At 50.2% G+C, this 23616-nt stretch overlaps 1 protein-coding gene and 1 non-coding gene across 7 annotated transcripts in view; one reads left to right on the top strand and one right to left on the bottom strand.

Moving 5' to 3' along the window:
• IL9R (interleukin 9 receptor) overlaps positions 1-14542 on the top strand; it is a 23288-nt gene extending 8746 nt beyond the window's left edge. For 3 of the 6 annotated variants that reach the window (XM_064478224.1, XM_064478228.1, XM_064478229.1), the window contains 4 exons: positions 1104-3529; positions 3855-4022; positions 6505-6752; positions 7590-7872. In XM_064478224.1, the coding sequence (XP_064334294.1) occupies positions 1104-1601 (498 nt within the window). In that variant the 3' untranslated portion in view covers positions 1602-3529; positions 3855-4022; positions 6505-6752; positions 7590-7872. Of the gene's footprint in view, positions 1-1103; positions 3530-3854; positions 4023-6504; positions 6753-7589; positions 7873-8913 lie in introns of those variants that run through there. The other 3 variants (XM_064478225.1, XM_064478226.1, XM_064478227.1) reach the window with 3 other exon arrangements.
• Positions 5342-23616, bottom strand: LOC116151956 (uncharacterized). Its single transcript, XR_010377632.1, has 2 exons — positions 23457-23616; positions 5342-9054 (listed from the first exon to the last, which is right to left on the bottom strand). It is a non-coding gene; the product is annotated as an uncharacterized LOC116151956 (transcript).

Genomic DNA, 23616 nt, shown 5'->3' with positions numbered 1-23616 from the left:
TGGGCTACTCTGGTGGCCACTGTGGAGCGCTCGGCCCCTCCTGGCATTGTGACCAGTGAGCTGACTCTACGTGTCCCCATCGTAGTGCCCTGGGGGCTCTCACAGGCCCCGGGCAAGCTGAGAGCAACCCACGGGCGGGTCAGACCCTCCCTGCTGGCCTGTGGTTCCTGCTCCAGAGGCAGGAGGTGGCTGAGGAGAAGCTCCAGTGGGTGGTCTCCGGTTCCCACCCTCTCGGGTCCCTCCCTTTGGGCAAAGCCCAGGAGGCAGAGCTTCCCGGGGTCCACAGACCCGCTCTTCCCAGGCTCTCCCCTCCTGGCCCTGCATGGCTTCCTTCCGCCTGGCCCTTTTCTCTCGTAACAGGGAGTCTGGTTTTCAAGATTGTCATCCAGACATAGAATTTGAAGCTTAAAGCTGAGCGCTTTGTCCGGGCTGTGTGGGGTAAAGGTTCTGATGGCCTGGACTGGTCATCTGCCCCCAGCCCCTTCTCTGTAGAACCATGGTACCTGCCAGGGGTGATTTAGATGTCTCAGGTGGCGTTCTGGAGCCACAAGGGGGCTCTCCAGGAGGCAGGGCTGTGATGGAAATTGTGGTCTGTGGTGCACTCGGTGCAGGCTCCCTGTCCCTCCTAGGGAGCAGTTTCCTTTTGGGGGGGTCCCTTGTGGCCCTACAGAGGGGTTCAGGTCTGCCGGCCTTGGATCTTAAGTGCCAGCCCCAACAGCATCTCCTGTCGTGTGTGGTGTGTGTGTCAGTGGGGGACAGGGCGAGGTGCCCAGTCTCTGACGCTGCTGGGAGGGCCTGGAGTGGCAATCAGCCCTCGGTCCCTGTCGCCCGGGTTCAGGCCGCCGTGGGCACCGGGCCCTGCGCTGGGGGAGTGGTGAGGGGCTTGAAGGGAATCGGGGTCCTGTACTGAGGCTGCACTGGTAGGTGGCGGGGAGTGGCGAAGACCAAATGTTTCAGGCAGAGGCACTGCTTGGCCTCTGGGTGTGGATGGCGGGATGTCGGGATGTCAGGAGAGCTTCCTGGAGAAGTGGGGGAGGCTGCTCCCATGATGAGCCCTGAACATGCTGCCTGAGGCCTTCCCTCCTCTCCATGCTCTGTTCTAGACCTGGATAGGGGCCCAGAGAGCCAGTCTACAGCCGAGCCAGGACCACGCTGGGGCCCCACGAGGAGCCTTGGAGTCCGGTGTCCGGGAGGCCATTGCTTTGCTCACCTATGACCCAGCGGATGCCTGGCAGTCAGGGGGCCTGGAAGAGGAGGAGGAGGCCAGCACCGGCCTCCCAGCAGATGTGCTGCCAGCAGGGCGTATGGAGTGGGGAGGGCAGCCGCCCGCCTACCTGCCGCAGGAGGACTGGGTCCCTGCAAGCCCTACCAGGCCAGCTCTCCCACGGCCCGAGGACAGTAGCAGCGACTACTGTGCCCTGGGCTGCTACGGGGGTGGCTACCCCTTGGCCTTCACAGGAAGCACACAGAGCTCGGAGCCTAGCCTGGCCTGGGCCTGTGGGCTTTCCTGTAACCAGCAGAGCCTGGATGCCCGGCCAGGAGGCAGCTGTGTGGGCATTAGTCACAATCAGAGGCAGGATGCTGGTGAACAGGCCACATGAGGCCCTCCTCCCCTTGGCAGACAGTCCCCACAGCGCTGCAGCAGGAACACGGACTGAAGTCGCTGGAGCTGACCCTGGACTGGCACTGGACCTCTGGTCGGGGGCCACCTACACAGTGGTCACACATCCGGTCTGGATGGAGGAAGGAGGGCTCTCCCCTCTCTGCCTCTCCGCGAGTGGGGCTCTGCTCTCAGCATCCTGCCAACCAGGCCCCCTGCCTACCACTTCCCTCCTTATTTCCTGGCTTAACCCCAGGCCCCTCTGAGAAGACGGGGGTCTGCCCCACAGCCTGTTCTTCCATTCCCTCCTTAAAGGGCCAGCCTGGGCCAGTGGACACAGGTGGCATGCTGTGACCAGACCAAGTGTCATCTCTCTGTGTCTTCCTGAGGTACCTCCCCTACTGAAATGTTCCAGATTAATGGCTAGGGGAGGGCCTTGGAGGACATGTTGTGGGGGGGACAGTGTCTGGCTATTCCTGGGTTTTCTCGGCTCCAGGAATAGCAGGAGGGGAGGCCCCCTGCTCCTCCTTGTCCTCATCCTCCCGTGGGTCCCAGGAGGCTGAGAGCTGTGGCCAGAGCTCCCAGTCAGAGGCAGAAGTGACCACACAGCAGTGGCCTTGTTCAGTGAAGGGCCCTGCCGCCACCCCGCACCCCATGGTCTGGATAGAAGGGGGACAGAGCAGAGGGTGCCTGTATCTGTCTCCTATGGCGGCCGTAACATCGTAACCACAAACTAGCTGGCTGAGAATAATACAAATTTGTTGCCTCCGCACTGCTCCAGTCCTGACAAGGCGGGTGTGTGTGTGTGTGTGTGTGTGTGTCTGAATCCCTTCTTTTTATAGCAACATAATCATAGTAGATGGGGGCTGACCTGATGACTTACTTTATCTTGACTTGATCATCTGCAAAGACCCTGTTTCCATGTAAGGTCATTTTCACACGGACTAGAGGTTAAGACCTCAGCATATGAATTTCTGGGGAGCACAGTTCAACTCAACAGTGTCCCTGCCTCTGCCAGCCCTTCTGGCTAGCCCAAGGGACCGTGGCCCCTCCCGGGGCAACCCCATCACTCTTGCTGAGGGCCCCAGGCAGAAGGTCCTCTCCCTCTGGCTGCCGGACTTGAGTCTGGTATGGGGGTCACTGCCCAGTGAGGGCTGGCATGAGTTTGTTCTGGGGTTGGACGTGATGACACTTGAAGACAGGATGCAATGGAGGCCTCTCTCTCTCTGGGTGCTGAGCCAGAGAGGGTACCTCTTTGGAGGGGCTCCAGGGTCCCCTGTGGCCTGGGCAGAATGGGACTTGCAGCCCCAGGCCCCCAAAGGCAATGGTCTCTTCTGGCTCAAACAGGCATCCCCTCCCCTCTGTGTGGCTGCGGAGCCCTGAGGTTTGGTGGGGAGCCTCAGCAGAGCCGGGTCCTGGTCAGCAAGGACGAGCAGGACCCAGAATGTATCTTTAGTACCCAGAGAGTGGGGGGGTGTGGACGGAAGTGAGGCACAGGCATCCTCAGCTCTCACCAAGTGTAAAAATACTAAGCGTGCGTCCACTTCCTGGAGCCGCACCTGGAAGCCCCCGGCTGGTGTATTTATAACAGCATCTGTCTCCTACCTCTTCACATGGGGCCTGCGTCCCCTGTGGGATCAGACAGCTGGGACACCTCTTCTGTGTGGCCAGGGACCCTGTTCACTTGATTCACACACTTTGTCCTGGGGGCATCTGAGTGTGAAGCCACTTACAGGCTGTGTGACTGTGGGTGACCATGCTGCCCCTCAGTACGTGGGACCCCCTCAAGTGTCTGTGAGTTCATCTAGGCCAGAAGCCTGCACACCGCGCTGCTCGGAAGACACTAATTTCCCCCTACTCAGATGGGGCAACCCTTGGAAACCGTGTGCTGAGATCTGGTTTAAGGCAGAGCAAGGTTCGAAAGATCCTGTGAGTCCTGGTGAAGGGGTTGCTCATTGCTGGGCATCTAGGAAGAAGTCAGAGAGAAGGGGGCCTGGGGGTCGACTTAGGGAGCTACTGGTGGAGAGGAATGGAGTGGACAGTGTGGCTGGAGCCCACGTGTCTAAATTGTGGCTGGCCAGGCCCCAGGCAGCGGCTGGCTGGTGGGAGGCCTTAGGGCCAGGGTGAGGGAGGGTGAGGGAAGGGAACTCACCCCAGTCAGGGCATGCTTTCTTTTTCTTTGGTTTTCAATGAGGTCAGATTCACATAATACAAAATTAACTATATCTGAATTGTATGATTTGGTGACATTTAGTACGTGAATGACATTTGAAACCAGCACCTCTGTCTAGTTCCAAGACATCCTCATTCTCCAGAAGGAGACCCTGCCCCTCCCACCCTCCCTCTGACCTCGGCGACCACTGGCTGCTTTCTGTCTCTGGATTTACCACTTGTGGACGTTTGATAGAAGTGGAATCACACAGTACGTGGCCTTCCATGTTCATTTTTTTTCTCTTAACGTAGTGTTTTTGAGGCTCATCCACATTGTAGTGTCAGTACCTCAGTTCTTTTTTGTGGCTGAATTATTACGCCAGTGTGTGGATGGACTACGTTTTGTTTATCCATTCATCTTGAGGTGGATGTTTGGGTTATTTCCACCTTTTCACTCGTTTTTTTTTTTTACATTTTTATTGATTTATAATCATTTTACAATGTTGTGTCAAATTCCAGTGTAGAGCACAAATTTTCAGTTATACACGAACATATATATATTCATTATCAGTTTTTTCTCTGTGAGCTACCATAAGATCTTGTGTATGTTTCCCTGTGCTATACAGTATAATCTTGTTTATCTATTCTACAATTTTGAAATCCCAGTCTATCCCTTCCCATCCCCCGCCCACTTGGCAACCACAAGTTTGTATTCTATGTCTATGAGTCTATTTCTGTTTTGTATTTATGCTTTTTTTTTTTTAAGATTCCACATATGCGCAATCTCATATGGTATTTTTTTTTTCTCTTTCTGGCTTACTTCACTTAGAATGATTCTCCAGGAGCATCCACGTTGCTGCAAATCCTTTTCACTCTTGAGAACAGTGCTGCTCTGAACATTCCTGTAAAACTTTTTGTTTGAATATCTGTTTTCAGTTCTTTTGTGTATATTCCTAGGGGTGGCCTTTCTAGATTATAAGTTAATTCTATGTTTATCTTTTTGAGGATCTGTCAAACTGTCTTCCACAGTGGCTGCAACATTTCACATTTCCATCAGTAATATACTAGGGTTCCAATTTCTCCCTATCTTTGCCAACTTATTACGTCCATTTTTTTGATAACAGCTATTCTAACAGATGTGAAATGACCCCTCCCTGTGATTTTGATCTGCAGGTCCCTGACGGCTAGTAATATTGTGTGATCTGTGTATCTTCTTTGGAGAAAAAGTCTGCTCAAGTCCTTTGTCCATTTTAAATTTGGTTTATTTACCTTTTTGTTGTTGAGTTGTAAGAGCACTTTATATATTCTGGAGACAAGACCTCTTATCAGACATACGATTTGCAAATATTTTCTCCCATTCTGTTCGTTATCTTTTTAACTTTCTTGATAGTGTCCTTTGAAGCACAAAAGTTTTATATTTTGATGAAGCCTAATTTATTTATATTTTTGTTTTATTGCCTGTGTTTTTGGTGCCATACCCAAGAAATCATTGCCAAGTCCAATGCCAGTAAACACATAAAAAGATATTCAATGGCTGTCCCATTAGGCACCCCACCAGCAGTGAATGAAAGTTCCTGTTATAACTGCTAATTAACAAAACTTAATTCAATACAGATTTTATTCATTTCCAAAGTTAATTTAAGTCAGCATTTTTTGCTCCACCATCGAGTTTTGTCCATACATTTCTTTTTTTTCCCCATACATTTCTAATACAGTTAGATTCTGTGTCACATTGCATATTCCATCCTGTGACACTCCTTAATCCATATTCTGGTCCCCTTGACATGGATGTACCCCAGTTTGCTTATGCATTCATCTATTAAAGGACATCCTGATTTCTTCAAGTTTTTACCCACCGTGAGTAAAGCTGCTGTGCATAATTACAGCCTTGTTTGCATTTGGACATAAGTTTTCAAAGCATTTGCTGGAAGCAAGATTGTTGGATCCCAAGGTGAGAATTGTTTAGCTTTGGGGGAAACTGCCCACCTGTCTTATAAAGTGGCTGTACGTGCATTCCACCAGCAATGAAGGAGAGTTCTTGTTCCTCACCACCAGCAACTGGTATTTTCATATTTTTGGAGTTTAGCAGTTCTAATAGGTGTGCTGTGATATCTCGTGATTTTAATTTGTAATTCCTTAATAGTGCAGGATGTTGAGCGTATCTGTATGTCTTCTTTGGCCAGGCACCTGTTAAGATCTTTACCCATTTCATTTTTATGGGGTTGTTTTAGAGTTCTTTGTATATTTTGAGTCCAAATCCTTTATCAGATATGTGCTTCACAAATATTTTTCTCTCAGTTTGTGGCTTGTCTTTTGGTTTTTTGAATAACGTCTTTCCTAGAGTAGAAATCTTTAATTTTGTAAAGTCTGTTATATTCCTTGTTTTCCTGTTGTAAGTTGGCTTTCTGTGTTGTGTGGTAAAACTCAAAGCTCATTCTCTACATGACTGAACCCAAGGTCATGTAAATGTTCTTCTACGTTTACCTCTATAATTTCAATAGTTCTGCATTTAAAATTTGTCTATCGATAATTTTGAGTGAGTTCGGTATAAGTCATAAGGCTTATGGCTACACTCACTTCATTCCATACGGTCTCCCATTAATTGTTCCTTAACTATTTTTGGAGATGTTAAGGGACATTGTCTCCATTTCAGTTTGAATTTCCAGTTTAATGGATTCAGCACTTCTGCCAGCAGGGGGCAATGTCTCCACTGGACTGTGAACTTGGCCCTGCTCTCTCTGCATTGACCACAGGGTGGCGCTGAGCCTGCACCTCTTACCCACGTGGCTTCCACCATGGACTTGGCTCTCTGCTGAGAGGAGCTGTCTCCTCAGGCCCCACCATGGCTGCGCTTTGGGGAAAAACTGCAGGTCAGCGTCTATGCAACAGGAACTCAGTCTCCTTAGGATTCTGGGGCTGTGGCTTCAGGACAAGGCGGGGCTGCGTCCATGCTGACAGAAGCTGGATTTCCTGATGACCCCGGTGCTTCCAGGAGGAAAAGGTGAGGACAAGTGGGGAGAAGCTCCCTGTGTGCAGCTGACTGCTGGGGGGGGTCGGGTGAGTCCATCTTCAGACGACCCAGGTGGGCTTGGTGTGGAAAACTGGGGTTTTATCTGTTTTGTGTCTGGTGTAGACAGCACGTGGCATGTGGTGTCCTCTTTTCCCAGCATTGCCTGCTGACGGCGCTGTCCTTCCCCTTGGGGTGTTCCGGCCACATATGTGTAGGTTTATTTCTGGGCTCTGTGTTCTGTTCCTCTGCTCCACGTGCCTGTTTTCATCCCAGTTTCACACTGTTTTGGTGACTGTAGCTTTGTATTGTAGTGTGAAGTCAGGAGATGCCTCCAGCCTGTTCTTTCTTAGGCCACTTTGGCTATTCGGGGTCCTTTGTGGTTCCACACAAATATTAGGGTGATTCGCTCTATTTCTGTGAAAAATGCCATTGGGATTTTGATAGGGATTGTATTCACTGTGTACAGTCCTTAGGGTAGAATGGACATTTTAACAAAATTAATTCTTCCATCCATGAGTTCGGGGTATCTTTCCATTTATTTGTGTCTTTTTCAATTTCTTCATCAATGTCTCAAAGTATTCAGTGTGCAGGGCTTTCATGGCCTTAGTTAAATTTACTCCTAGGTATTTTGTTCTTTTTGATGCAATTATAAATAGGACTGTTTTCTTTCTCTTTCTGATGGTTCATTATTAGTGTTTAGAAATGCAGGTGATTTCTGTGTATTGATTCTGAAACTTCTGAATTCATTTATTATTTCTGATTGGTTTGTGGTAGAATGATGTGAAAAATTGGAATTAAAAAAAATACCACTGTTTCTACCACACCCAGGTCATCCACAGCACAGAAGAGAGTGGATCCTCGTAAAGCCTTTCCACAGTGCCTCTAAACTGTGTGGAGCCTGGGTGAACTGGATCTGGGTAAGGCTTGGCTTCTGTGTGGAAATCTGCTGTTTTCTTAGCGTTTCTGGCATGGTATTGACATGGTGTCTTGAAAAGTAATTTACTTTCCAGTAATTTCAAACGTACAGACTAACTCTACCTCCATAAAAACAAGTCTTGTATGTTGATGAAATATATTCCTGGATAGAAATATTGATGTTACTGGAAATGCAAGTGGTTTCATGAATTATTTTTCAGATTATTTATTGTGAGTGTATACAAAAAAGATAGACTGTTATGAATATGTAACTTCGCTGCATTAGTTGATTAGCTTAAATATTTTTGTGTTGATTATAGTAAGTTTTATATATGAGAGGATGTGATCTGAGTTCCCTGAATAGACACAGTTTTCTTTTTTTCCATTTACACACGTATGGCTTTTTTTCTCAAAACTGGGTAGAACTTCCAGTGTACTGTACAGCGGTGAAGGCCAGGTGTCAGGCTTTGCTCCTAACTCAAGAATTAAATCCTTCTGTCTTTAACATTGAACATGTTTGCCCTAGCTTTGTGTACTACTATTTCCATATTGAACTAGACCAGGGTCACACAGAGCTCAGGAGTTGAGCTGGACATTGTGTTTCTGGCCCCCTCCTCCCCCATCCTGGGCGTAATGTGGTATGGTATCTGTATCTTCTCTGGCCAGGTGTCCATTCAGATCTTTCCCTATTTGGAATAGGGTTGTTTGCGTTAGAGTTCTTTGCATATTTTGAGACAAAATCTTTCTGAGACATGTGTTTGCAAATAATTTTACTTCTAGTGTGTACTTGTATTCCGATGTCCTGAACAACATCTCTCACAGAGTAGAAACATTTCATTTGATCAAGTCCATGGTATTGCTTATTTTCCTTTGTAGATTGCCTTTTTGTGTCATGTGTTGAAACTCAAAGCTTAGGTTCTACGTGACCAAATCCGAGATTATGTTGACTTTCTTCTATGTTTTCTTCTATATTTTATGGAGTTTTGCGTGTCAAATTTGTCTCTAAAAACGTTTGAGGGAATGTGGTATAAGATAAGGTTTGCAGCCTCATTCACTGCATTCCATGTGATCAGCAGTGAATGGTTCCTTAACTATTTTAAAGAAGTTATGGGATGGTTGGCTTTCCTTCAGTTTGAATTTCCAAAGCTGAGTGGACCCGGCAGGCGCACTAGCAGGGGGCATGGTCTCCAGTGAAGTGCGAGCAAGGCCTGACCTGCACTTTTCCAACTGACTGCAGGGCGACGCTGAGCCCACCTCTCTGAAACACTGCATGGTGGTTCCACCTGGGGCCTGGCCCTGCGTGCAGCTGAAAGCAGCTCTGCCTCCTCCGGACAGCCTGGGCTTGGGCTTTGCCCAATGCAGAATCTCAGCATCTAGGCTGGAAATCAAATGACAGCATGAAATTCTAGCTGGACACCAGGCCGCTCGATGCACACATTGAGACTGAGACCTACCCTCTCCTGCTTAAAAGCATAGATTGGCATGTTGCGCAGCCAAGTTCGAGCAGAGCTAGCACCAAGTTAAGACCTCCTGGGTGTTCTCAGAGCCTCTGAGAGAGACCTGAAATCAGAACAGCTTTCTCAGTCAGTGTTTCCGTGTTCTCTCCCGTCACATCTGTCAGCACCCTCCCCACCCCCGAAATCACATCACAGACAACTCTGGCAAACACTACTGTGGGAGTGAAGACCTTGGCTCTGGAACCAGATGTGGGTTCTGGCTGTGTGACTTGGCCAAGCTGCTGTCCCTCTCTGTGCCTCTGCTTCCTGCTATCAGACGGAATAATTACACCTTTCCCAGTGGGGTGTTAGGAATGAGAGTGAGGTTATGCAGGCAAAGAGCTGGGCACCCGGTAAGTCTCACAAAAGTTCATGATTAGAGTTGTTACAGAGACTTTCTGATCATTGTCCAACGCCAACTTTGTTCTTTTCTTTAAACAAAGGAAGAAACAAAGACCAGAGAGGGAAAGCACCTTGGCCAATGTCACACAGCCAGCCAGCGATAATCAAGATTAGCAGTCAGTCCCCTGTCTCCATCAAAGATCCTTGTATACCAACTCCACAGTGGGACCTGAGCAGCTAAGAGCCCAAAAGTTTCATTCCACCCACACTCAAGTACTTACTGTGTGCCAGGCCCAGTACTGCACACAGACACAGCCTTGCCCTCTGAGAGTTTACCACTAGACTGGGAGGGAACCAGCATTTACAGAAACAGTCATGAGACTGAGGCAGGCATGACCAAGGGAGCCTCCTGACTGGCTGGGTGGGGACGGGGGTGGTCAGTGAAGGCTTCCTGGAGGAGGTGGTGGTGGCTGGGATCTGAAGGATGAAGAGGAGTCTAGGGTTTGTGGGCAGAAGGCTCCAGTGAGGAAAGGCCACAAAAGAGGCAGGTCCTAGACATGTCCCTTGGGGTGTGGCCAGGGCAGGGCTCTTGACCCTCAAGCAGAGGGGGCTACCAGCTCTTCAGAGTGGAATTCCTCAAATCAAGGCCTGGGACACACCTACTGTGACATGAAACATTAAGATTCCCAAGCCCTAACCCAGACCCTCTGAATCTGATCTCCAGGGCAGGACCCAAAAAGCTGTATTATTATTGCTGTTATTTTTACAGGCTCCCCAGGGGACCCTGCCTCCCTCCAGGGTTTCAGGGCCAACAATGCAGGTATACGGGAGTCGGGGGGAGTCAGAGAGGTGTGCACAAACAGGCCAGCAAACAGAAGCTGTGAGTCTGTCCAGCCATGTCCCAAAACTTGGCTGAGCATCTGCCATGTGCCAGGCCTGGACACACAGGAACTGGGGGAGGGGAAGTGGGAAGGAGGGGAGTCTTAGGGAACAAGACCCAGGACACACCCTCTGCAAAGTCAACCAAAGAGGGAGTCTTTCTCAAAGTGGGGTCCCAGGAACCCCAGTCCTATAAATTACCCCTGAAAAGAAGGCTTTGTCAGTCAAGGTGGTTAGGAAAACCCAACCCCTCAATACGTTCATGAGCCAATAAAAGCTCTGAGAAGTCCTGCAGTGGAGAAAGCTGGTATTTAGTGGAGTGTCCAGGAAGGCTCAGAAAAGGACGTTGTTGATGGAGGATCTGAGTGAGGTGAGGTAAGGCTGCCAGGTCATGGGCCGACCCCATCGCCCGCATCCCAGGCTGGGCAGACCCCATGGGGACTGTGAGCACTTCTGCCCCTCAGCCCTACCCCAGCCACTCACCATCAACCTGGCCTCACCAGTCAGACGTGGTGAGTCTCAACCAAAAAATTTAACCCATGATGGTTTGGGCCACAACTGGGAACCTGCAGGGTGGGTCAGGTGGGGGACTTTGCTCCTCTGGAGCTCATACCGGCTCCACCTCAGGGCAAGGCCAGTGCCCAAACCAGCTGGGTGGGGCAGGTTTGAGAAAGCGCCTTCTGGACTCCTCCCTGGCCCACCTGTTATTCTAGCTGAAGCCCAGCACCAGAAGGGACCCGAGGTGAGGGGACAGCCAGCCCCAGGGACTTGGTAGTCCTGCTGGAGAACAAAGGACAGCTCAGCAGGAGCTTATGGTCAGACAGGCGTGGGTTCCAAGTCCTGTTAGGCCACTTACTGCTTGGACCATCCCAGGCAAGCACCTCACCCTCAAGATGCCTCAGTCTCTCTATCTGTCACCTGAGGGCGATGGCAGAGACATCATGGTAATTTGACACTTACTGCACACACCTCACCAGACAGCAGACACATTCATGGTCATTACTTTGACAGCATCCCAGCTCTAAGCCCCTGGGGGAGGTTTGTCTGCCCCTTTACAGATGAGGCAAATAAGGTTCAGAGATGACAAGGCACCTGCCCAGGGTCACACAGCTTATGAATGGGAGCCAGGATCATCTCCTCAGACAGTCTTGCTCCAGAGGCCACATGATCAAACACTGGGCTACAGCTGCTCATAGGGGTGCTGAGAAGAGCCAACACACAGCAACCACCACCATCACCACAGTAGTATGAGCTCACATTTACTTTCTACAGCCAGGCTCCCTGCTCACTTCTTAATCTTCATTACCACCTCAGGTAGGTAGTGGCCAAGTGGGTGATCATATTATTATCTCCACTTTACTGATGTGAAAATGGAGGACCAGAGAGGTTCAGTAAGTTTCCCAAAGTCACACAGCATTTAAATGTCAGAGCCAGAATTCTAACCCAGGCAGGCCCTAGAGACCAGGCTGGTTAACAACACCATGTGACAGTCCTGCTGGGCTGCCACCCTACCACAGGTGCTCAACAGATTCACTTAAAGGCCACATGCCCCAAACCCCAATGGGATACCATTGCTCACTCACTTGGATGGCAATAATCAAATAGACAATAACAATTGTTGGCAAGGATGTGGAGAAATCAGAACTCGCACACACTGCTGGCTGGACTGCAAAACGGTACAGCCGCTTTGGAAAACAGTCTTAAAGTTTCTCAAAAAGGTAAACATCAAGGTGCCCACGACCCAGCAATTCTACTTGACATCTGCCCAGGAGAGATGAAAACACAGGTCCACACAAAGACTTGTACACAAATGTTCACAGCAGGACTACTTACAAGAGACAGAAAGTGGAAACAACATGGTCAACTAATGAATAGATACAATGTGGACCATGCACAGAACGGGATACAATTCTGCCAAAAATGAACGCAGTGCTGATACACACGACAGTACAGGGAAACCCTGAAACCACGATGCTAAGTGAAAGAAGCCAGACACAAAAGGTCACATATGGAATGATTCCACTTATATGAAATGCCTAGAATAGCAAATTCATAGAAGCAGAAAGTAGACTCGTGGTGGCCAGGGGCTGGGGTAGGGTTGGGGATTAGGTGAGGAGTGAGTGCTAAAGGGTGTGGGTTTCTTTCTAAGGTGATGAAATGCTCTAAAATTGATTATAGTGATGGTTGATAATTCAGTGACTATACTAAAAACCACTGAATTGTACACTTTAAATGAGTGAACTCTATGGTATGTGAGTTATATCTCAAAGCTGTTACCAAAAACATTGGCAAGTGCCATTTAAAAGTGATAGGGCTTCCCTTCTACCCCCACCCCCTTGAATGGGTCCCGCCTTTTATCCTGTTTTCTGTGGAGGCTGGGACAGCTCCACCTTATGCCCAACTGCCTGGAAGATGCTGGTTAACACTCAACAGAGGGTTGACCATGTGCCCGGCTGGTGCCAAGCAAATCACAGAAAGATTAGCTCATTTAATCCTAACACCCCGTGAAGTAGCACTGCTCTCCCACTTCACAGATGGGAAAACAGAGGCACGGAGCAACTAGATAACTTGGCCCCAGTCGCACTGCCAGAAAGCGGGGTGGAGCTGGGATTCCAATCCAGGCCAGCGGAGCACAGTCTCAGCACTTCTGCCTTTTGGAGCACTTCTGCCTTTTGGGTTTGGAGTCCTGAATGAGAGGCCCCAAAGGGTCCTGCATTCCCCGCCCCCATCCAGCTGGCCACGGGAGCAGACCTGTGTCCCCTTGAGAGCTGCAGAGCCCTGTGCCAGGAGCACAGGAATGCAGGCAGGTTGGGCACCAGCAGGGAGGGTGCACAGATCCCAAGAGGGCCGGGAACTGGGTGGGCCAGTCCAGCTTTTCACCTCGCTAGTGAGCCACACGAAGGCAGCCAGAAGAGGCCCCTGGGGACCGCCGGCCCAGCTGACGAAGGCCCAGATCCAGCCCTTCCCTCTCAACCTCTTCTCAGTCCTGTCCCAGCCACGGACATGAAAGTCTCCTGGCTGAGCCAAGAAAGCTGAGATGCCCCTGCCCACCTTAGAGAAGGGAAGGGACCAGGGAGGCAGATCAAAGTGACACACTGGGACAAGGACATATCCAGCCTCCCTCCATTTACTCAGGAGTTTAACACAGACACAGGTGCTGAGGGCAGTGGCCAAGGGCACTGGAAGGTGCCCCTGAAGTCATCCAGCCCCACCTGCTCATTACACAGATGAGCAGACGGAGGCCCTCTGAAGTGAAGGCATCCGCCCAAGGTCACACGGGGGCAGCTAGTGTCTGGAGCCAGACAGGGTTCAAATCCTGACTGCACCAAACATGGGTGTAACCTTGGAGGAGCTTTATATTTCTGGGCCTCGGTTTTATCATCTGTCAAATGGGTGAGATACATCTTATCTAGGTAAGTGAAGTGGGAAGGGAAGGGTCAGAGTCAGTTCCAGAAACACTGGAATCAGGTTTCAAAGACCACTCGGGGACTCGAGGACTGAGCTGGAGGTTCAGAGCAGCCTCTAGGGGCCCAAAAGCAGATTAGACATCATATAAGTTCATGAGCCCGGCACACCGGAGACACTCCATAAATATTCATTCTAATCACCTACTGTTGGACCAACAGACGTTCTTCAAAGTCCAATGACCCCCATTCCTGGGCTCTCAGATGTCTGCCTGTGATCCCTCAACAGATAAAGCACATTCTTTACTAGGTGTGTTTCCCCTAACAAACTAATAGCCCTAGGTAATAATCTCTCAGTAGCTCAGGCTGGTTCATTTCAGCCCACCTTGTCAGAGTTATAAACCCCACCACTCTTCACAGGCCCTAAACCTCTTACCTCACCTACAGCCAATCAGAGCCCTGTGCACAAGCCGATCAGGCACCTTATGACCTGACCTTGTAAAACACCCCAGTAACCGGCCCTTGGGGCTCACACAGGCACCTCTTGCCTGCGTGGCCCACTGTTGCCTATGACAGCGTACCCTAATAAACTCCCTTCTATTCTCATGTTTTATCTCTGGTGAATTCTTTTACCAACCTGTGCCTCACCTTATCACTGACCGGCCGCCCTGGTGTGCCCACACCACCTACCACATTGAAGGAGCTCCATAAATGGTGACAATGACCATTCATTCACGAAACACATATTCACTGTGTTTTACTCCCCACAGGGGTTGCCATTCACAACAGAGCTGACTCCTTACATTGGTCCCTGGTATGTGCATGGGGTTCCGCCGTGGTCCCCCTTTCTCTCCTGGCGACTCCTGCTTGCCAGCGGCGCCTGGTCTTGTAAAATAGATTCCTTCTGAAAAATAGTAACTTCACAGCACGAGGACAGCAAGGTGAATACCGCCAGGGAGAAGGTGCATCCACGCGGTGGAATCCAGACACCGGCACCATGGAGAACACATCCCTCCCTCGGAATCCTCCCCAGTAATACACAACCTCAATCTCATGGCTGGGAGCTGGCAGACAAACCCAAATTGAGGGGTGTTCTACGAAATACTTAACGGGACCTCACCAAGTGACAAGTCACAAAAGACAAGACCGAGAAACTGTCAGGCAGGAAGAGACGAGGGAGACGTGACGACTAAATGCAACCTGGGGTTCTGGAACAGAAAGAGGACATCGAGGGGACTGCGGAGACAGGACAAAGTTCAGAGTTTAGTTTTTTTAAAAAAGGTTTCTCCTAGGATTTCTGGTCAAGACAGTGGAGTGGTAGGACCACGAGCTCGCCTCTCCTCATGACTACAGCAAAACCACGACTGCTAAACAATCATTGGGAAAAAAGACTCAAACCTAGCAAAAAAGATCTTCTCAACTGGAAACATAAAGAGGGAAACACAGGGGGACGGTAGGAGGGGTGTGCTCACGATATAATCGGGCCCCATACCCCTCGGGTGGGCGACCCACAAGCTGAAGAACAATTAAGTTGCAGAGGCCCTCCCACAGCAGTGAGAGCTCTGAGCCCCACGTCGGGCTCCACAGCCCAGGGTCCCGGCATTGGGAGGAGGAGACCCCAGGACATCTGGTTTTGAAGGCCAGCGGGGCTTAGCCCCAGAAGCCCCATGGGACTGGGGGAAACAGAGACCTCATACTCTTGGGAAGTGTACAATGAATCTCGCATGCGCCAGGTCCAAGGGCAGAGGCAGTGATTTCATAGGAACCTGGGTCAGACCTGCCTGCTGGTTCTGGAAGGTCTCCTTAGGGGGTAGGGGATAGCTGCGGCTCACCCAGGGGACACAAAAGCTGGTGACGGAGGAGTGTTCATCTACATGAGCTTTCCTGAGGCTGACATCTTGATTGGACCATTAGCACCAAGACCCAGCCCCACCCAACAGCCTGTAGGCTTAAGTGCTGGGAAGCCTCAGGCCAAACAACAAACTGGGTGGGAACACAGCCCCATGCATCAGCAGACTTCCAGAGCCACAAACCGCCTCTAGACACAACCCTAGATACGGCCCTACCACCAGAGGACCAGGACCAAGCTCCACCCAGCAGTGGGCAGGCACCGGCTCCTCCTGCCAGGAAACCTGCATAAACCTCTAGTCCAGCCTCATCCACCAGGGAGCAGATACCAGAAGTAAGAAAACAACAACCCCAAAGCCTGTGGAAGGAATCCACAAACACAGGCCAGACTCTACAGTGGGATGGGCTGGACGCTGGCCCTTGGGTGACAAGAGAGGAACGTATTGCTGGGATGCACAGAACATCTCCTATAGGGCCACCTCTCCAAGATCGAGAAACATAACTGACCTACCTAAAAATACAAATAGAAATCTAGACAATATGAGGAGGCAGAGGAACATCTCCCAGCCCAAGGCACAAGATAAAATCCCAGAAGAAGAAATACGTGATGAGGAGATAGGCAGTTTATTTGAGAAAGAGGTTAGAGTGATGATGGCAAAGATGTTCAGAGGAGTATAGAAGCACAGAGCAAAGTTTTTAGCAAAGAGCTGGAGAATATAGAGAACACCCAGAGCTGAAGAATAAAATCACTGAAATGATTAACACACTAGAAGGAACCAAGAATAGACTAAAGGAGGCAGAAGAACGGATGGATCAGTGAGCTAGAAGACAGATTAGTGGAAATCACTACTGCAGAACAGAAAAAAGAAAAAAGAATGAAAGGAAATGAGTATAGTTTAAGAGAGCTCTGGGACAACATGAAGCGCACTAATGTTCACATTATAGGGGTCCCAGAAAGAGAAAAAAGGACCTGAGAAAATTTTTGGAGAGATTATCACTGAAAACTTCCCTAACTTGGGAAAGGAAACAGTCACCCACGTCCAGGAAGCACAGAGAGTTCCACACAGGATCAACCCAAAGAGGAGCACACCAAGGCACATAGGAATCAAACTGACAAAAACTAAGGATAAGGAGAAAATATTAAAATTAGCAAGAAAAAAGCAACAAATAACACACAAGGGAACTCCCATAAGGTTATCAGCTGACTTTTCAGCAGAAACTCCACAGGCCAGAAAGGACTGGCATGATATATTTTAAGTGATGAAAGGGAAAACCTTACAACCAAGAATACTCTGTCCAGCAAGGCTCTTACTCAGACTTGATGGAGAAATCAAAAGCTTCACAGATAAACAAAAGCTAAAAGAATTCAGCACCACCAAACCAGCTTTACAACAAATGTTAAAGGAACTTCTCTCGTCATCAAACCACATGAAAAGAGAAAAAAAAGAAGAGGGAAAAAAAGACCTACAAAAGATTGCTTTGGCAATTAGGGGTCTTTTATGGCTCCATATACATTTTGGAATTGTTTGTTCTAGTTCTGTGAAAAATGTCAATTTTGACAGGGGTTCCAAATTGTAGATTGCTTTGGGTAGTATGGCCATTTTTGGTAATGTTGATTCTTCTAATCCAAGAGCACAAGATATCTTTCCATTTCTTTGTATCATCTTCATCTTCATCAGTGTTTTACAGTTTTCAGAGTGTAGGGTAACCTCCTTGGTTAAGTTTATTTCTAGGTATGTTGTTGTTTTTGATGCAATGAAAATGTTTATGCCAGCTATAAAATTGTGGTTTTTGAAGTGACAAAAAAAAAGTGAATGAAGGGCCGCAAATGGCAAAATATCCTTTTTTATGGGTGAGTTGTATTCCATTGCATATATACATTATATCTTCTTCATCCATTCATCTATTGATGTGCACTTGGGATGCGTCCATATCTTGGCAATTATAAATGGTGCTGCTGTTAACAGTGGGGTGTATGTATCTTTTTGAATTAATGTCTTTGTTTTTCTCGGATATATGCCCAGGAGTGGGATTTTTCAGCCACATGGTGGTTCTGTTTTTGGGTTTTTGAGAAACCTCCATATTGTTTTCCATGGTGGCTGCAGCAATTTACATCCCACCAACAGCGTACAAGGGTTCCCTTTTCCCCACACCCTTGCCAGCATTTGTTATTTGTGTTCTTTTTGATGATGGCCATTCTGACAGGTGTGAGATGGTGTCTCACTGTGATCTGGACTTGTATTTCCCTGATGTTAGTGATGTTGAGCAACTTTTCACATTCCTGTTGCCCATTTGCATTTCCTCTTTTGGAAAAATGTCTGTTCAGTTCTTCTGCCCATATTTTAAATGGGATGTTTGTTTGTTTGTTTGCTTTTTAATTGAAGTACAGTTGATTTAAAATGTTGTATTAGTTTCTGGTGTACAGCATGGATGGACTTGGTGGGCATTATGCTACATGAAATAAGTCAGACAGAGAAAGACAAATCCTGTAAGATATCATTTACATGTAGAGTCTAAAAACATATAACAAACTAGTGAATATAACAGAAAAGAAGCAGACTCACAGATGTAGAGAAGGAACTAGTGGTCACCAGTGGGGAGAGGGGAGGGGGAGGGGCAAGATGGAGGTGGAGGAGTAAGAGGTGCAAACCATCAGGTATAAAATAAGCTACAAGGACGTATTGTACACAATGGGGAATATGGCCAATATTTTATAGTAACTATAAATGGTAATAAATGTATATAAATGGTATAAATAGTAACTATAAACTTTAAAAATTGTGAATCACTATACTGTATACCTGTAACATATAATACTGTATATCAACTATAATTTAAAAATATGATATTGTGAAATAAACACATAAATAAATAAAGTTTTTTTAAAAAAAAGAGCTAGGACTCAATCTCAGAGCCTCCCAAGTGTTCACAGCTTTCCCCGTTCCCCACCGGTCATTCCCTCCCCACTTCTGAGACTCTTTGTCTCCCCATCCAGAGCCCTCCTGCTGGCCCCGCATCCTTGTCCCCAGGCCTTGGGCACCTTCGTCTCCTGAGGCCAGCTCCTCTTCCTCCCCCAGACCCCTTCTGTCCCTGCTGACTGGACTCAGATGCAGGACTGTGGGCTTCCCTCCATGCTGTTCCCGCTGCCAGCTCCCCCGTCCATCCCGCCCCTCACCGTAAAAAACTTGAAAACTCTTGACCTAGCTCAAACATGCAGAAAAATACCGAAAGCAATCCTACCACCCAGACTCAGCTGATGTTCCCACACGGCCAAATGTGCTTCAGATTTTGTTAAAACCAAACCAAACCAAACCAAACCAATGTTAACCTTCATTATCCCTTGAGCCCCTCCCCTGGGGTAGGGTAATTTTGGAGCTGCTGGTTTCTTCCTAAGCCTGATTTAGACTTTCAATACATATCTGTGTCTGCATCCAGAAACACTATATGGAATTCCTTTGTATGAATGTTTTTAAATGCTCACAAACGTGCTCTCTGTGTCCTTTATCAGTCTGCTTTGTTCATGCAACATGATGCCTTTGCAGGCTTGTGCTCAGGGACGCACACTTTGCCCAACTCATGCCCCTAGGTGCTCCCTTTTCACCCACCCCCTCCTCCAGAAGCCTGTTGCCTCCATTATCTCGGCACTTATCTCCCGCATTGTTGCCGCTTGTGTACCGAGCACACAGAAGATGGGGGATCGAGGCACGGGGTGGTAGGCTCTCAGCTCAAGTCCTTGAATACCTTTCTTTCCACTAGATAGAAGCCCCACCCACCCACCCCACTTCTTGGTGGGGGGGTGTGTGTGTGTGTGTGCCTGCACCAGCATGTGCTCCTGTGAGATGTTTCAGTGGGGTGGAGGAGAATCTTAGCAGTCCTCCATGGCTCACCCTCATTCATTCATTCACTCATTCAGCACATGGGCTGCCTCAGCCAGTCTCTGGGGGAGACACATCTTCATTCCCATCAGGTGTGCCACCAAGCAGAGTCAAACGGCACTGAGATAAGAGTGACAAGGGAGATGGATGAGACAATGGAGGAGGTGGATCTGCCCCAGCAGATAAGTTAGAGAGGGCTTCACAAGGGACACAGACCTACTGAGGAAGAGATGTGAGTGAAGAGGGGCGGGAAGAGCATGGCAGGCAGAAGGAACAGCATTAGTAAAGGCCAAGGGGCTGGAAACAGTACAGAAAGGAGAGAGTGAGGGGAAAGCATTTGTGTTGTGTAAGGTGGCAGGCCCCAGGACCTGAGAGCAAAGGGCAGCCTGAGAGTGGATTAAGCAGCGGGAGACAGGACCAGATTTACATCTTACAAAGAGCTCCCTGGCTGCCAATGGGAGAAGGGACTGGGGTGATGGAGCAGAAGCAGGAACTGTGAACAGGCTACTGCAAGCGCTCAGACAGGAGGAGTCTGGTGGCCCAGCTGGGGCTGCTAGCTCTGGAGGCAGGGAAACGTGGAGGAAAGGGCTGGGCTTGCCTGCCTGGAGGCAGGAAGGGGCAACAGGGGTCTCCCTCCCCAGGCTCAGGAGACTGGAAGACAGAAGACCCACCAAACAGAGAGAACAAAGACCAAGGGCCATTTCAGTCTTCCCACTCCGAGCCAGGCCAGGGCAGGCAGCAGGGAGAGTGACAGGTAGCACTGGCACCAACCTGCACAGCCCTGCCTGGGGCTGAGAGGAGCTCGGAATCCTGGCCTCACCCCTTGATGAGGAGCCTGGGAAAGAAATGCTCTCCAAGGCAGCTTATCCCCTACCCCCCAGGGCCCTTCTGACGCCTCTCACCCTCCTTTGAGTGTCACCTAAATGGTTTGAATTGAGCTAAGCCTCTCCCCTTAAACTTCCTGTCCCCAGATGACTGCCCTGACAATGCCTGAAATGCCACCATGGCAGCCATTGTTATAGGTTCAGCTCCATTCTGTTCTGAATCTAATTTACCAGGTCTCACTTCCTCTGCCAAGAGGACTGGGAGAGTGAGGGCAAAACCACAGAGAAGAGAGGCAGAAAGGGTTTCTGGGCAGTCAGAGATTCAAACCCCAAGGATTCCACCATCTAGCCTGGGGAAGTCCCCAGAGACAGCTGCCACCAGCCCCAGGTACAGGTGGGGAGACCTAGTTTCCCTCCGCAAGAGCCCCCAGGTCCCCACCATCGGCTACTTGTGAGCTGTAAGCCCAAGGTGACTGCCTTTACTCTTGGCCTCACTGTTACCCTCTGTGAAATGGGACACCACCACCAGCCTGGCAGGCACGGGATCAGAACGAGATGCTCTAACGTCCATGGCCATGCAAGGCGCACAGTAGATGTTGAGAAATGGCTGAGTGGATCACGCTGGTTCTAGTCACCCACACGGTGGGAGGGGGGCTTTGCTCACAGGGCCCTCCCCCAAACTGCTCAAGCTTTCCAGTTGTCACTGAGCAACGCATGCATGTGTGTCTCTCCATGTGTCTTCTTAAAGAGGGGGCCCACATGAATGCTGGGGTGAATGAATGTCCTGTCCCACTTGGGCCACAGCCTCCACAGCTGGAGGGAGACCAGCTTGCCTGGGCTGCTCTGGTCTTAGCATCCTCCTCACCCTTAACAGCAGGGTGTGGTTACCAATATTGGCTGCTATGACTTTCTGGGCACTCACGGTGAGCCTGATCTGTGGTTGGGCCCATCACCTGCATTCCCTAGCGACCTCACCAGCTGGGGGTTACCGCATCACTCCCATTTCACAGGTGAGGAAACTGAGGCTCAGAGGTGTGACATGACCTGCCTAAGGTCACACAGTTCAGGAGGCAGAGCTGGGGCTTGACCTCACACCTGGATGACATCAAACTCTAAGCTCTTAACCACCCAGGGTACCCCAGGTGGCTTCCAGGAGGACATGCGCCCCTTTCACCAGCCCTCAAAGCCTTGGGCCCTGCCTCCCCCACAGGGTCCCCTCACTGGGACTGGGCCATTCTTGCAGCACTTTGCCTGGGTGAGGATGGGAAGTGAGGCCAGGCTGCTGGGTGTTTACTGGGACCCAGGTCTGGGTGGATGGGCAAAATTAGTCCCATTTTACAAATGGGGAAGCTGAGGCTCGCAGTGAGGCCAGATTTCTTGGCAAAAATCAAATACAGGCAGAATTCACTCTAACTTCAGAGCTGGATCTAACCAATCCACTCCTCCCCATGCCAGGTCAAACACCTCCTCAGGAAGTCCTCCCTGACTTCCCAGGTCTCCACCCTAACCCTGACAGCCCTCACTTCAGACAGGGAGCACCAGAGCTGTCAGGCTGGAGACCTTGTCTGTCCAGCTCTACGTCCCCTCCCCACTACCCTCGCCGGGTTCGCACCACCACCACCACGACAGCCTGTAACCATACTCATAATTAAGCATAATTCCACCAAGTGCAGGGAGACTGTCAGTGTCTCCCCCACATCCACCCCCACCCCCCAGGAATGGCACCCCTGGAGTTGTGCAGTGCACCGCCTGTCCATCACGGCATTCAGCTCAATCCCAGACACACAGGAGGTGCCTATTCACATTTATTCGATAGTTATACTCATCGTAGCTGCCGTGGATCGACGCTTCCTATAATTCTCAACCCTTCCCCTGAATTATTTCATTTAATCCTCATGCCAAAAATATTACCAGGGAAGTACTATTCTTATGCCCATTCTACAGGTGAGAAAACAGAGGCTCAGAGAAGCCAAGCAGCTCCCCAGGTCACACAGCTGGGTAGCGGGGGCTGGCTGGGGCTGTACTCTCAGCCATGCAGCAGGGTGGTAGGACCAAGGCCCCTCACGCCTCTCACCGCTGAGCTGGACACTACCCTCGGGGACCTGCACCATCGGGCCTGACCCTGCCATTAGCTCAGGTGTGAACACCAGCTCCCACGCCTGTCACTAGGAAGCAGGGCGAGGGGAGCAGCGGGGCTCACACCATTTCAGCTGCTGACAGACAGGGAGGGGTGGTGTTCTCCAAGGGGGAGCTCTCCACTCGCCCATTTCTGTTTACTTGTACAGTCCAAATCGGGACTGCCTGGGTGTGAAGGTCACAAGTCCTGGCTCCTAGCTCCCCTTCGCTGGGGAGGGGTGGGGGGATGCTGACCCTGTGTGGGCACCTCCTATGTGGTAGGGGCATTCTCTCCGTTGTTACATTGGCTCCTCCCAGCCACCCCACACAGAAGATATTAGCAACATTCCTGCTTTGCAAATGAGGAAACAGGCTGAGAGGTTCCGTGATCTGCCCACAGCAGATGTAGCAAAGCTGGGACCAGAGGCTAGGAGATCCTGCCTACCTCAATGCTGACTCTTACTGGCAACCCCGCCCTCCTCCAGACAAAGAAGCAGGCTCCCAGAAAACTGAAGGTTAAAGAATAACTTGGGGGTCAGCACCCTGTGACCAGCAACCACATCCATCTTAGAGTTATAAAGTACAGGGCTAGGCACTGGTAACACTCAAGAGATTCTTGAGAAAATTGGGTAAGAGGTTACCGCCCACTCCATAGTCTGGTCCATGAACCTGTACCCACCAAGGGAAGGGGCAGAGGGCTATGCTGGTCTGGCAAGACCACGCAGGGAAGCACCTGGCACCTACCCAGGGCTGTGACTGTGCGAGGCCACGGTGCCCAAAGGAAGAGTCCCACGTTGGCGGTGCTTCCCAGCTCAAGGACGGCCCTCGGGCCCCGCGTTCCCGCGCGTCGCATACTCCTGGCTGGGTTCCTCGCCCTCTGGGCCCCCCAGGCCAGTGCTTCTTGGGCCTCCTCACAGCCCTCGCGACCCGGCTGTTCCCCCCACGCCCTGAGCGGCGCTTCCCAGCTCAGCGCGACCCCCAGCGAGCGACCCCTCACCTGCGGGTCCGAACCGTGGGGCTGTATTTGCCTCTGTTTCTCTTCCTGAAGAGCGAGTTCACGGTGGCGCTCAGGGTGGGCGGACGGGGCGCCGGGTTGCGGCGCAGGGCTGGGCACTGGGCAGCGGCGGGCCCGGCGTGCACGGGGGGCGGGCAGCGCG

This window comes from Camelus dromedarius, chromosome 24, assembly GCF_036321535.1.
Source record: "Camelus dromedarius isolate mCamDro1 chromosome 24, mCamDro1.pat, whole genome shotgun sequence".
Taxonomy (NCBI): domain Eukaryota; kingdom Metazoa; phylum Chordata; class Mammalia; order Artiodactyla; family Camelidae; genus Camelus; species Camelus dromedarius.
Note: the sequence above shows the minus strand (reverse complement) of the source record. Positions and strands in the feature narration are given on the sequence as shown.